Below are 15,025 nucleotides of genomic sequence, written 5' to 3'. Positions count from 1 at the left end.
GATGCTACTAGGAACTGACGAATCGAATTAATTCACGTTCTGCTACCAACCAATCAAAAACCAGAATTGCTCCATAAATATTAAACCTTTCTGTAACAATTTTGCATATGTTTTCTTCGTCTCAACACAGAGAGAATCTTTTGCTCTGTGGATTCCAACTTGTGAACTGTCTACTGCGAACCAGTCACCTCCCAGGACTTGTGTAGAACAATGAACCATCGGAAACTGTTCTGTCTACTGCGAACCAGTTACTCCCAGGACTTGTGTAGAACAACGAACCATCAAAAACTGTTCTGTCTACTGCGAACCAGTCACTCCCAGGACTTGTGTAGAACAAGGAACCATCGGAAACTGTTCTGAAACTAAACATGGCTTACACTTCTAGATATATAATTGAGCATCAGACAAATGTAGTATATTTGGTATTGTACTATTTATATTATATTAGCCTGGGTGCCCGGCGTTGCCCGGGTGTTTGGAGGTGTAAAAACAAAAGGTGGTAGCAGGCAGGCAGGTTCGAACCCGTGATGTGAAGGCAGAAAAATAAGTGAAAGAAAACGTGATATCTTACTGCAGTCAATCAAAAGATGACTTGGAGAAATAGCATTGCTTTTAAACCTCTCACGAAAGCAAATTACACACAAGGTCGTTTTTAATGTTTAACGTTTTTAATTCCCCCAAAAAGGAGGCACTATGGTAGTGTCCAAATAAATAGTAATTGTCTCAGTATGAAGGATTTCCACTACATTGACCAAAGGCCAATTACAGAACAGATACTACCCGGCCTGGAGGCCAGATGGTTGCGTTCCAATAAGTTTCGCTTTATTACTATGAAAAAGACAAACAAACACTGGAGACGACGGTACGGTGGGAATTTTGTTTAACTCGATCAAAACAAAGATAGAGACAATGTCCGTTTGCAAATGTGAGATATTACAATCTGGGAAGTATGCGAAGACTTCTCGCAGAATCTAACTGATGCGAGAAGCCCTTCATGGACATTAGTATCACTGTATCACCCTAGAAGGAGAATCTGTTGAATTTTGCATAAAAGTTGTTTATTTATTATTGAGTGATGTGTAATTTCACTTTTGTACGCAATGGATTTATTTTAAATACTAAATTTTCATTGCATACACAATAGGATGAAAATCGTTTTTGTTTTCAAGTTACTTTACGTAAATGTTTTACAAATTGATATATTCAAATTTCCTAAAAAAGAATTCTAGTTGTCTTGCTGGTTCTATTTTTATTTTTATTTATTTTTATATTCTATCCTGGTCACAGCACCAAATAAATGAGGGTGCTATATGGGATCTTCAATAACTGCGTTTGAATCCACTGAGTTGGTATCCAGACGACAACAACAACAAACAACCCATCTTTATCCAGTGAGTTTTAAACACATTTTGGAAATTGTTAATCAACTATCCAGATTCACTCATACAGGAGTAGTTTTGAATCTTAACCTTCAAAGCTCTCAATAACAAAGCTCTTATAACTGTTGCCATATTGTCATATTATCTAGCATTTTACTGAAAATGAATTTACATAAAATATTTTCTACAGTTTGAGATTTGTTATAAACATTTTTTTTTTTTTTTGTCAATTTCTCTTTTTTCATGCTAAAACAAAATAAAAAATGCAACACCAACCTTGGACCTGTTATTTCTTCCCTGACATGCCTGTTCAAATGCAGAGTATCCATAGCGATTTTAGCAACTTTCTCATTTGTATACGTGATATGACATGGCCGCTGATCTTCAGCCTGGAATAGAAAAAAAAAACATACAGATCAATTTGATAATTATTTTGATTTATATATAGCAATTAAATTCTAAATATACATTTCATATAGAAAAATGTTAACCCCTTGTATTACGTTCATATTGTATAGTTACAATTATCAGGTGTAAATAAAAATGTTCTAAGCCAAAAGTAACTCATGAAAAGAATGATTATTTTCGTATTTTCATTCATAAACTTTATATCTTAAAAAGATGTGGATCAAATATGTTGATTCAATTAAGTCTAAAACAATAATATTGAAACCCACAATAACTATGACACCCAAATATGAGTCAAGCGGTTTATCAGGAATAAACAAATTCCTGATAAACCGCCCCCTTAAGTAAGACACATTATCAAATCTCCATTATTAATGATTACTATGATAGCATCCCATTGATTACTGTACACACAATAACCCTTATCGCCGAGTGGCTTCCGGGCCTTGATAAGTGGTGACTATCATGTAAAAAAGAAAAAAGAAAAAAAAGAAAACAAAAAAAAAATAGAAATGACGACTCATAATTTAATCATAGAAACTATATTATTATTGAGCAAGTCACATACGTGTTGGCAACTTATAAATTCCAAACCTATTTCATAGAATTGCACCAAGTTTAACATAAAGAGCCCTTGGTATGTAAAGTATGTGATGAGAAGGTAAAAATTATTATACTTCTAATGTCACTACTACCACCATCACCACGACTTCTACTAATAAAAATAATAACAATAATGATCACTTATAGGCTCCAACACTATTGGGAAGACTTGTATTAAATTTGACATGAAACATCCTTGATGTTTTATTAAGAAGGGGTAGGGGCAAAATTATATAACTATTAATATTAACTAATAATAAACACACGTAAGATAATAATAATAATTAGTTAACAAGAAGGAAAAGTCAGTTTCAGCAGACAACAGATCAAGGAGACAGAGAAGCGGAGCAAATAGACGGATTGGTCAAAAAGCTCAACGGGATATGGAAGATGACGAAAGTCAAAATAACACCATTAATTGTAGAAGCACTAGGAACAATACCGAAAAGCATTGAAAAAAGAATAGGAGAAATTAGAATCAGAGGGATGACTAAGAGGATAAAATGGATAACAATAATGAAACCGTCTGAAATATTAAAGAAAAACCTTGAATGCAGAAACTAACACACACGAGTAACGGGTAGAAACTGCTACAGGTGTAAAACACAAAGGAACATCACATGAAAAAATTTAAGTTACCCCCCCCCCTGTCCCTGCCCTGTGCGCCTACCTTTCACACACTCCATTTTGGTGTGTGTTTGTGTGTCATCATAAACTGGCGCCACATCAAATAAGCGAGGGTCACGGAGGATGGAAAGACTAAGGAGAAAAAGCACTAGCAAGACCTCTGCTGGCTAAATGCAAAGAGGACTGGGACTTTCAGGAGGCTTATTGCCGTCCAAATTCCAGTGAAGACCAATGGTCGCTGCCAACGAGAAATCAATTGTAAGCGGCGGTTGCGATAACACAATTTCATCTGCAAAAGTTATCGAAAGAGGTGGAGATTACTGAAAATTTAGGGAAACTTCTTGTCACTCAGATTCCAAAGAAATCCACAAGTTGTTCTGAAAGAGAAATCTTTGATGATGGCCTGTGTGAGTACTCCTAGTGAGTAAATAATAATAATAACCACCTCCAACACTATTTGGCAGAATTGTATTAGTACATTTGATGTGAAGCACTCTTAGTACGCTGAACGAGTCATGAGGAATGGGTAGAAGCAAAATTGTATTAATGCTACTAATAAGCACGTCTAAGATAATAAACTATTGGTAAAAAAAATAAAACTTGGATGATTAATGGCATTTAGAAATAATCTAGTCTTATACGACTGATTAAAAAAAAATGTACCTATCCTGTCGCGGTTAATCACGTGATGAAGGCCAGAGGAATAGTTGGCCAAAACGTTGTGAAACAACTAGAAGATGGGGATAATAGTCCACAATAAATAAATGGATAAATAATTAAAAAACATGTTGTTTTTTTTTATTTACTTACTAGTAAGAGGCGCCTGGCTTTAAATAAGTTTTAATTCTTGCAGATTTCATATTTATTGCTACAGAGCCAATTCTTCATTGAATATTATATTGTACCTAATATATAGTACTGATTTCAAAAGTTAAAAAAAAAAAATGACTTGGGTGCCATCATCTAGAATTGAAACCGAGACATGTAGCACTCCAGCCACGTTTCCTGCCGATGTAGATATCGAGAGATAGGTAAGAAAGATTTAAACAACTTGAAGAAATGGATTGAATTTGGGCATGCGCATAAATAAATAAAAATATGTTGGCAAGTTGAAATGAACAATTTGCATTTCAACTTGCCGATATGTGTCTGTATGCGTTATTCATTAATCCAAACAAAGATTTTACTCATCATAAACCATCATTGGTGTATGATTACTATTTCTTGTTAATTTCAGTGTTATGTGACTAGTAGTTTAAGAGTTTATCGGTTAAATATTTTCACAGACGCACAGACATACATCTACTGTTTTATTTATATAGATTATTAATGATATATACAAAGGATCTCAATGTTCAAACATAATTAATTCTGAAAACAGTTCTCACACTAAATTATTCAAAAACTAAATCATATTTTCCTCATTAGTTAAAATGTAAAAGAGATTAATTTGTTAATTTTTATATATTACTAGCAGGGAGACCCGACGTTGCCCAGGAATCAATGAGGATCAACAAATGTTTCACTCTCTCAGATTTTATTTTCATCAAAATCGGTAAAATCGCCCATTTTTCAACCCTCCTCGCAGTTACTTAGTCCACAATACATTGTAGTTTACATTGCACTGTAGAGAATCTATTGTTGATATCATAAAAGCATTTTTATAAAATGGCTTGAATTAAAGTTTAAAATGCAATTATCAAGTATCATGGTTCAATCGTGCTCTAGACAGAAACATTAATTTTTAACGTGCCTTTGTCATCAAAGAACTTACTGTTGATTTTATATGCTGGGCCATTCTGCTTGTACAATAATAAAACTTCTCAAATACACTTATGCTGTTAGGCTGTATAAGGCGTTAACTTAAGCCAAAATAGCCTGTTCCGGCTTTCATCAGATTTTTTTGATTATCAATACTTATCAATGACATTCTGATACAAAACCTATCTAAGAACACTGTCAAGCATATAAAGTACATTTGTGTGAAATTTTTAAAAAAAAAATCGGCCCAGATGTTTTGGAACACATATGGAACGAACTCACACACACGCACACACACACACACAGACAAAGTTCCTTTTATATAAAGATAGATAGATAGATAGATAGATAGATAGATTAGCTATTTAATTCAGGTTTGTAAAAATATGGTTCCTAAGAAAAGACACAGATTCAAAAAATAAAAACTCAATCTGATTTAATAAATAACTCATCAGACAATATTCTTTGGTTGTTAGAAAAATATTTACACACAGACAGACACACATACATCTACTGCTTTATTTATATATAGATTTTTTTTTATTATCCTGTTGTTATTTTGAGTGTTATATACCCCCCAATGCTATTTATGTTCTCTTTCATCTTTTCTTCTGGCCATGTCATCGTCTCTCACATTGGTGGCTGTTGAGGGGTGCACAGTGGCTAACAAGCATAAAAAACAAAACAACTCAAAACACAAAAAAACACAAACTCTGACACACCCTGTAGATATTAGTTGGCCTCTCCGTCCATATGTGCATGATACCATCGCGGGAAAATGATCCTCTAAACACTAACTTTCACATATAAGTGATCTTCTGAGGCCTCTTTTTCGGCAGTTGATATCAGCTCATCTTGGCCTCCTAAAGCTGTTTTGATCTGGTCCAACTCACAACCTACTTTCAACTGTCGCTAATTGGAAACAGTCTTCAACTGTTGCAAACTGTAAACTGTCCTAAATTTTTGCAAAACTCACTCTCACACCTAAAACTATAAACTAACTCCGATTATATTGACCTCTATGGTGCTTTGTCTCAGTTACTGCCACATCCTGATTAAGTATCTTATTTTTGAATGCCTTTCTGTGCATTAGTGAACCAGCTACTCCATTGTCTTTCTAACCTTTTATCCCTTTGTCCTGCTGATCAACTTATTTCCTCTTTTTGTTATGATTTTTCCATTTGGGGGGTGGAAGGAGGTTACTTCCCAACATTTTTTACGAGAGAATTCCATAGTATCACCTTATAAGTTTTATTTATTTAATTTAATCTATATATCTATAAAAGTGAACATGTCTGTGTGTGTGTGTGTGTCTGTATACATTTCCCTATGCAATAACTCTGTCAATTTTTAGTCTACAGACTCGAAATTTGATATACAGGGTACTGAGATTTGGGAAAATCGATGTGATCGGATTTCGACCAGAAATTTTGCTGTTAAGGCGTCAAATTTCAACGATTTGACCTTTGAGAACTCTACCAAACTCCTCCGACAATTTTGGGTCTAAACACTTGACATTTTAGATATTGGTTCCTTGGACATGGATTTAACTTAATAACTTGATTTGAGCCCAAAACAATAAATATTAAGGGGTCATAATAGGGGTCAAAGTTTAAAAATATTACCGTTTTTTGGGGGTTTTTTTGCTCAGCATACACCTCCAAACACCCAGGCAACGCCAGGCACCCATTGCTAGTATTGAAGAATTTAAAAAATGTTTTAGATTTTTCTCATAAAAACAAAAAGAAATTCTATTCACAGATATTATATGCATCCTTTACGCCGGTCAGACCCAACGTTTGCGCAGTGGTTTTCTTTACATCTTTTTGTTCTAGCCATGTTATCTCTTATGTTGGTGATCAGAGTACACATAATTTACAAGCTGTATTCATAACAATTAAAAAAGACTCATATAAAAAATAAACATTGACTTGTTGGTAATGGGCAGATATGTAGGTGCCCCTGAGGCCCCACTGCTAGTGTTCACATTTAAATAAGTTTCATTTTTTCAAATATAACTTAAGCCATTGTATGGCTCCTGTTTGCTTACTTGACTAGAGTGCTCTATCTCATCTCACTCCTTGAGTCTACCCCAATCTCCTGTCAAATTTTCACTGACTCTCATTTGCTCTGACTCCTCAATATATCTACTTTCAATAGGAAATCCTACATGTCCAAACTTTAGTTACTCTCAACTGGTCACTAAAACTGATTAAATCCATCTCTTCTTTGTCCATTGTTATCAAACTACTCAGAAACTGATCAGTGACCCCCAATGGCCAAGGTGCCATCTGATCTAGGGAGTTCAATAGATTGTTTCCCATTATCTTTCTTCCTTGTCTTTTTTCCTTTTTTTAAATCATTTCCTTAACATTCTTTTGAGTCTTAACTGTGTAAGGGCAGCGGCAGTCCATAATATCACAGTCTTGTTACTGAATCAATGTTGTTTATCCACTATTCATCTAAGTCATGCAGTTCTGTATTTATTCTTGTTGTAAACGTTCTTGCTATAACTTTCACTTTTAATAATCATTTAAGCATGACACATATGATCCTGTCTTTCATTAAATTTGACATCCTCTTAAAACTACTTATCTAGTTAGGTGTTCAAAGAAAATGACTGATATCATTTCGGAACAGTAGCAGAAACTCACCATGAAGCAAGCGAACAACACAAGATGTGTTTTGAAAGAAACAGCTTACCTTATGGGCGTGTATATAATGATGTTTATCAGCTGTTTTCACTTGTGAAGTAATCCATTTCGGATAAAGTTAATTTCAAGAGAGAAAACGCGCCTTTCTAGGACTTTCCTCATCTAAGTTTTTATAGGATGGTGTTTTTTTTGTGGGGAGTATTTCATTGCATATCTTAGTTTTTTGAGGAGGTGCTTTCTCGTAAACTTTATATAGTCATGTTTTGGGGGGTATTTCTTCTTACAGATAATATCGGGTCATCAGGAGAGAATATGCACTGTTTCGGGGTCTTCCTCTCTACGGTTTGTTTGCGTATCGGCCCCTGTCTGTCATTAAATTGGACATCTTCTTAAAATTATTTATCTAGTTAGGTGTTCAAACAAAATGACTGATATCATTTTGTGAGTCATAATAAATCGATGTCTAAATTATAGATATGGGCCTTCAGGAGTTATTGGTTGTAGTAGAGCCAAGCTGCAGTATAAAACATCTTATGTACTATTGTACAAAAATGTGCGGCAGTATGTATACTAAGGTCGTGAGCAAAACAAAAAATAAAAACAGAGGCTAGTGAAAATCTAGGCAGACGTCTTGTCATTAAGACTCCAGGGAACTCCATTTGTTAGTGAGCAATCACTGGTAACGACATGAGTGAAGAGTCCTAGTGAGTAAATAATAATAATAATATTGCAATGGTTATCAAAACAGGTGGCGAGTACTGAAAATGTAGGGAGACTTGTCACTCAGCCTCCAGGGAAGATCACTGATTATTGTCAGTGAGGAATCATTGATAATTGTGTCAGAACTTATAGTGAATGATAATAATAATAATAGTTTTTTTTTTTTTTTTTTTTTTTACACATGTTAGTCACCACTTATCAAGGCCCGGAAGCCACTCGAGGATAAGGGTTATTGCGGGTACAGTAATCAATGGGATAATATCATAGTAATCGTTAGTAATGGAGATTTGATAAAGTGTCTTACTTAAGGGGGCGGTTTATCAGAAATTTGTTTATGTTGGACTTGAAAACATCCAAGTTGTAGTGAGGTGGGAAACAGGCAAACGGAAGAGAGTTCCACAGGCGTGCACTTCTAAGAAAGAAGCTTTGTTCATGGAATCTATGTTTCGATTTAGGCACAGATAAAGAATGGGGAAAATTATTGACAGTGGTTTCAGCTAGACGAGTGTTTTTCGTGAAAGATTGGCGAGGGTGGACCAGAGATTGGAGCTCAGACGAGCACTTGACATAATAGTGAGTTTTCTTTAAGATTTCAGCTGCTTTTTAGCATTACCATATGTTGTGGCGACTATACAATAGACAGTAATGCTAAAAATAGCTTAAATCTTCAGGAAAATCTTCAAATGAGGAAACTGATCCACATGAGCAACAAACGCCAACCAACCGTACGGAAACTGCAACAAAAGTTAAACAAAAAGGTAAAGGAACACATGGAACCAAGAAAACCGAAACCTCAACATTGTAAATTAACTATCCCCCCTCTAAAAAACTGTTGTGTCCGCATCGACTAGCACCACACCAAATAGTCAAGCTGGTTCAAAGAGGATGGATTGTTGGTTGATTGTTTTTGTTTTACGGCATATCAACCCTTCCCAATCCAGTGATTTTGAAGAAAAAGTTTTTAATAGAATATATTTTTATTTCAAGTCAGTTTCTATTTAACCCATAGTTGGGACCCTAACAGGTACCACCACTCCGGGTCAGAGTGGACCTAGGAGCAATGACAATTAAGGAGTGGCTTTACACTCCCCAAAGCCCGAAAACTGGGGTCTCACCATCAGATATAGTTTAAGGTCATATCTAGAACCTCTTAAAGAGGATGGAAAGACCCAGGAGAAAAAGCACTAACCAGACCTCCACTGGATAGATTGCATAAAGGACTGAGACCTTTGGGAGGCTTATTGCCACCCAAATTCCACTAAAGGCTAATGGTCATTGCCAGCAAGAAATTAATGGCAAGCAGCTGTTGCAATAATACAAAACTATTAGCAAAGATTATCAAAAAAGTTGAGCTCAGATTCCAGGGAACACCACTGGTTGTTGCTAGTGAGTAATCTCTAATGATGACCTGTGTGAGGATTCCTAATAAGTACTATTACTAATATTAATACTTAGAGGCTACAAACCTATTAGGAAAAATTGTACTAAATTTTGCATGAAGTAACCATGGATTTCTAAATGTGTCATAGAAGGCTTAAAATTATACTACTGCTAAATAGCATATTGATCACACAAATGTTGTTTTTCAAACAGTTAGTAGTAGTAGTATCATTCGTATTATTAATATCATCATCATCATCATAATCTAAAAACTAAATAAAAAGTGGAGAAAATTAGTTTTGTAATCTCTGGCTTTTATAAGCCATGTTTCACTCGAGGCAAAAACGCAATAATGAATTCTGGCTGGATTCTTGGTTAATATATTTTCTGATTGGCTGCTAAGAACAAAGCAATATTGATGAGAAAAGAAAAACCAAAACGAAATCTGTGAATATGATTTGCAGCTTAGATGTTTGGCTTACCAAAATACAGGCACAATCTTTGTTATTTGTGAAACGGCTGGTAGACAGATAAGTCGTCATGCTTGAAGAGTTTTCAAACAATTCTAAGAAGAAAGCTTACTTGTTCATGAAATAATAAATTAATAAAGGAGTTAAAATCTTATTATAATGGAGGTTTGGCGCGTGTGACCAAAATTATCCCATTTATCAAACTCAATCTTTCTCTACTATCTCATTATTTCTATGAAAGGAGTTTCAATCTGTTTGACATTCACAGCAAGAACTTGTCCTCTTCTGTCACAATAGAAAAGAAATTTCCTTTCTTCCTCAATGTGTCTAGCACCAGGCAGAATTTCCATGAAAAGATTCTTTGCAAGAAAACATTAGCATGAGACAGCTTCCATACCAACTACAACAGTCATCTTCAAATGTCAAAAAATACTTTTCTTGAACCGTCTTCATCAGTAATCATAGTTCATTCTCTTTCTGAATTTTTGAGATGAGGATTGATTATTCATATTATTTGGATTCATCGGACTACTGTTCTCATTTTATTTTCACAATGTTCCAGTCAATGTAACCTCCGACCTTCTTCAGGTGTATATTGTCGAACAAAACCTTTCATTCAACCCATGGGAGTAGTATGCTCTCATTCTGGATCCATGGTGTAGTGGATAAAGTACCTGATAAAATTCAGTTGTAAGTTACACTCTTCTGGAAGTTGAAGGTTCAATCCTGAGTTCAAGCGACACTCAAAATACAATTGTGAATTACTTATTTCTACCCAGTAATGACTGATGAAACGAGAGCATGGTACCTCCACCTCCCCCGTGGATTAAATAAAAGATTCCATTTGAAATTCAATGCAAATTTCCAACTTCAACTAAGATTCTTGAGTTCGACAAGATACACCTGAAGAAGGTCAGAGATTACATCAGTTGAAACATTGTGGAAATAAAGATGAAAACACTAGTCCGAAGCATCCACATAATACCAATAGTAAATTCCAAACATCATTTTCAATCCTCTTATAATTAGTGATGGGACGATTCCAATATTTTTCCCCGATTCCATACTAAATTCCCGACTCTGATTCTGATTCTTTGTAAATCTCTAAATATTTAACTATAAAAGTGTTATTTTGTCCCAATTACTGTAAAAACACATCTTATATGTGCCTATATTTCATCAAACCTAAAGCACACATTTCTGAGGGGGGTGATCAAGAGATTTGAGTCTTACTGGTAGTTTAAAATCAATAAATATTTATTATTTTATTATTACTACAAGCAGTGAAAGATGTTTCTTAAACCAAAATCAAATAAAAAAGATAATTTAAGGAATCGATTTTGACATCAGAAAATAGACTCAAATTTTTCCGATTCCAATGCCCCAAAAAGCTCCGATTCCGATTAATTGTCTCAACACTACTTATAAAAACAGAAAAAAGAACATTACATCATAATCGACCTTTGAACTCTATGATTGGGTTAGGGAAGGGGTGTTGAAAATCCAGGGATCATTTCAGCAACATTCTGGAACCACTTTATTTTTTATATTTTTTACTTGAAATTTCATAGAAAAACAATGATAATCAATTTTTTGACACTGCATATGTGTATTAACTTAAATTTCACCAAACTTTCATTCTTTTTTCTTTTTTTATAGAAATCACTTCAGACAAGGCATGAAGCCACTTCATGTAATGAGCTTAAAAAAAAATACCACTTCAAAAAGCTATCCATTGTTATATGAATAGATTCCAACCCAGAAAATTGCAATTTTCCCCCTTTGTCAGAAACATTGCTCATGGTATTAAAGGACAAAAAAAAGGAAGGGAGAGTTACAAGACCACTTAAAGTAAACCCGAGATCCACTTTCAACTTTTCATAAAATTTTAAAATCATTAAAATCATTTTAATTTGTAATTTTTAAAATCATCAAGTCAAATTTCAAAAATGATCTCCTTATAAAATTCTTAATTTATTTAATAAATGCTGAAAATTAAAAAAAAAAAAAAATACTGTACTGTCCTCGTTTATGTGATTAGAAAACCATGCATTTCTAAAGTATAGTCTAGTGAAACTTAGATGCAGGGGAATCCCTAGTAGCACGTAGAAAGAATGACTGCAGAAGTGCAGAAGTGTAAACACAGGATTCAGCTGTAGGTCACACCTCCAGAAAACCAATACAAGAGCTTACACAACTTCGCCAGTCCCAACAACAGACCACCCTCCAACTTGCTTAATTGAGAAAAAAATTAACAATACGATCCAAAACACCAATAATGAACTGATCACCAAAATTAAACAGGCAGTCAGGAATCTTTTGGAGCACACCGTGAAGGCCAGGTTTATGTTCTATCAAAGCTAGAGTGTCTTCTTCAAATGAGCTATATTCAGCAAGTTTCCGATCTAATAGGTAACCCATTGTCAACTAAGCTCTAGCCCCTGTCTCATCACCGCAATGTTACATCCATGTGCATGTTTTACAAGTATTTTAGTGGATGAACTCATCACATTTGCGGCCCATCGATGCACCTGTTGAGATCACGTCAGGGTCACCAATAGTTGAGATCGAGGTTACCAATCTGTAGAAGATATAAACGTATTCAAAACCCTGACCTTAAATGAATATAACCAGAACACAGAGTTACAAAATATACAAAGAATACATTTATTTACATACAAATGGAAAAAGAACAAAAGAGCGTGTGTTCAGGTACATGTATAATGTTGACAACAAAAGAGCGTGTGTTCAGGTACATGTATAATGTTGAAAGTGTTCGTTGTGCGTATATGTGTGTGTGGAGCTGACAAAGTTCTAATAAGCTTGTGAATATTGTATTTAAGAAATAATTAATTGTTCATGATAAACCATTATGTTCGATTGTTCTTGTCCAACATTAATGTTTATATAGAACCAGATCGTCTTACCTTATATAGTCTGTTTGTTTGCTCTTCGTGTGTATCAGAAAGCCTTCTACTCTAATAGACTCTTTCCTGTGATAGCTAGATTTTGGAATTGCCTCCTTCCTACCGGCATCCCTGACTGTACAGACTGCAGAATTTTAAATGTTATGTAAACCGACATCTCACTTATCTCCCTTTAACATGGCCTCAAATAGTAGCCCTCTAAGTGGCAATATGCCTTGTTTGGGGCAAACATCAGTAAAAAAAAAGAGAGAGATTCTCTAAGAGATGCAGTTTGAAATTTTAGAATACATCAATTATTTGCCAAGATATGACAGGTTTTTTTGTTAATGTCTAAAAAATATCAAATTTATCCATACCATTTTGTACTGTCCTCGTTTAATTTTAATATTGCTGATCAATTTCATTTCATTCAAAACAAAATATTGTAAACAATTATTAGTAATATGAAATGTTTGTTGTATGTATACTAGCATGGATACCTCGCATTGCCCGAGTGGACATGAAGTTCAGTTTAGACACAGCTGCTATACTAAGGATATTGGGCAACCTCCACAAAAGAACGGAATCGCTCCCCTCCCCCCAATCAATAAAAAAAAAAGGAGTAGGTGACAACTTCCCCACTTTTTTGTGCTGGCCCCCCCCCTAAAATAAAAATAAACGAATCAAAATAGAAGCGAGTAGCCAGGTGATTGCAGAAAAAAAAAATTAGCTGTGGTAGGCAGGCTCGAACCTGAAATGCGAAAGAAGGGAAAACCGTTTCTGGCAAACACTTTTGCCTATCGGACCACGACGACTTATGACGTCATGACCCTTCAAAACAACTTTTTTAAACATACTTTCAGTTTGCTACATATGCGTGACTTGCAAAAATGGCGTTGCAAAAATGGTCCAGTTGACCACCACAAAATTAATATTTTTTTCTAATTTTTACATATTATGCATCCAAGGGATCACTCTTTCAGATGGTACCAGTTTTAACCCTATCTGATGCAGCTGACGAAAGTTTTAACAATACATACATTTACACACACACTAACAGACAGGTGAGATTTATATTATAGACTAGCGGGGAGTGTCTAGTGTTGCCCGGGTATTTGGAGGTGTAAAAGAAAAACAAGTTTTGGTAGGAAGGTAGGCTCGAACCCTGAAGCCGTGACTCGAAAAGGAAAAAAAATCTGTCATCTTACCCGCTCGCCACAATGGGAGAGGAAGTGAAAACCGTTTTAATTTAACAATTAAAAAGTTAAATAACAAGTGCGTGAATTTAATGCAACTTAACTTTCGCGCTGCAAGCCAGTTTCTACGTATTTGTTTTTTTCCCCACCAAGATGTTGGGGAAAACAGCTCCAAATGAATAGCAATTGTCTGATATGACGGGGTTTTTTCCCCCCGCATTGAAAATACTGTGTAAAAGTTGCCGAAATTAAAGATACACATGAGCTCATTTCGTAAATCTTAGATATTATAATATAGGTAGCATATAAAAGGTCCTAAGAAAGAGTAACCGCCCCCAAGCCCCCCCCCCCCGAAAAAAACCATTGCCGGACATACACACACAAACACACACACATTTTCACTTTTATATTATAGATTATTAGTGTGGGGGTGCGGTCATAGTATCTGCTTAAATATAATATTTTAATTTTAAAAAAAAATTGTGACAATGGGGAGGTGGGCGTCATAAAACAAAAAAAATTACACTTGGGTGCCATCAGCAAAATTTTGTAAGCAAAAAAAAAAAAGAAAGAAAAAAATGCTGCCTGCTGGGTGCAAACTTGTATAACTTAAGTTAGTTAGTGAATGGGTTATTGATGAGATCACGAGAACACAAATGTTATAACAGGGCAAATTTAGCCATTTAAAACGAAAAAAACGTAACAATGGTTCACACATGTGGCGGTTTGCAAACTGCGTCAAAAGCAAGATTTTTATCTGATTCCCTCCTCTCTTCAAACAAAATGACATTCCTACACGAAATAATTGAGGATTTTTTTCAATTTTTTGATATTATGTGTCCAAGAGATCGCTCTTTCTAATGATGCCATGTTTGTGTTTGTACGATGTGGATGAAAAAAGGTTTTAGCGGATATACAAAC

General features: G+C 34.9%; 1 protein-coding gene across 2 annotated transcripts in view; it reads right to left on the bottom strand.

Moving 5' to 3' along the window:
* Positions 1 to 15,025, bottom strand: part of LOC145277953 (5-taurinomethyluridine-[tRNA] synthase subunit MTO1, mitochondrial-like) — a 442,192-nt gene that overhangs the window by 349,125 nt on the left and 78,042 nt on the right. For both annotated transcript variants that reach the window (XM_080130076.1, XM_080130066.1), the window contains exon 8: positions 1,656 to 1,768. In XM_080130076.1, coding sequence (XP_079986202.1) covers positions 1,656 to 1,768 — 113 coding nt within the window. The remainder of the gene's footprint in view (positions 1 to 1,655; positions 1,769 to 15,025) is intronic.

This window comes from Euprymna scolopes, chromosome 1 (genome assembly GCF_053919585.1).
Source record: "Euprymna scolopes isolate OS-2025 chromosome 1, ASM5391958v1, whole genome shotgun sequence".
NCBI lineage: Eukaryota > Metazoa > Mollusca > Cephalopoda > Sepiida > Sepiolidae > Euprymna > Euprymna scolopes.
The sequence above is the reverse complement of the archived record's forward strand: the minus strand, read 5'-3'. Positions and strand labels throughout refer to the sequence as shown.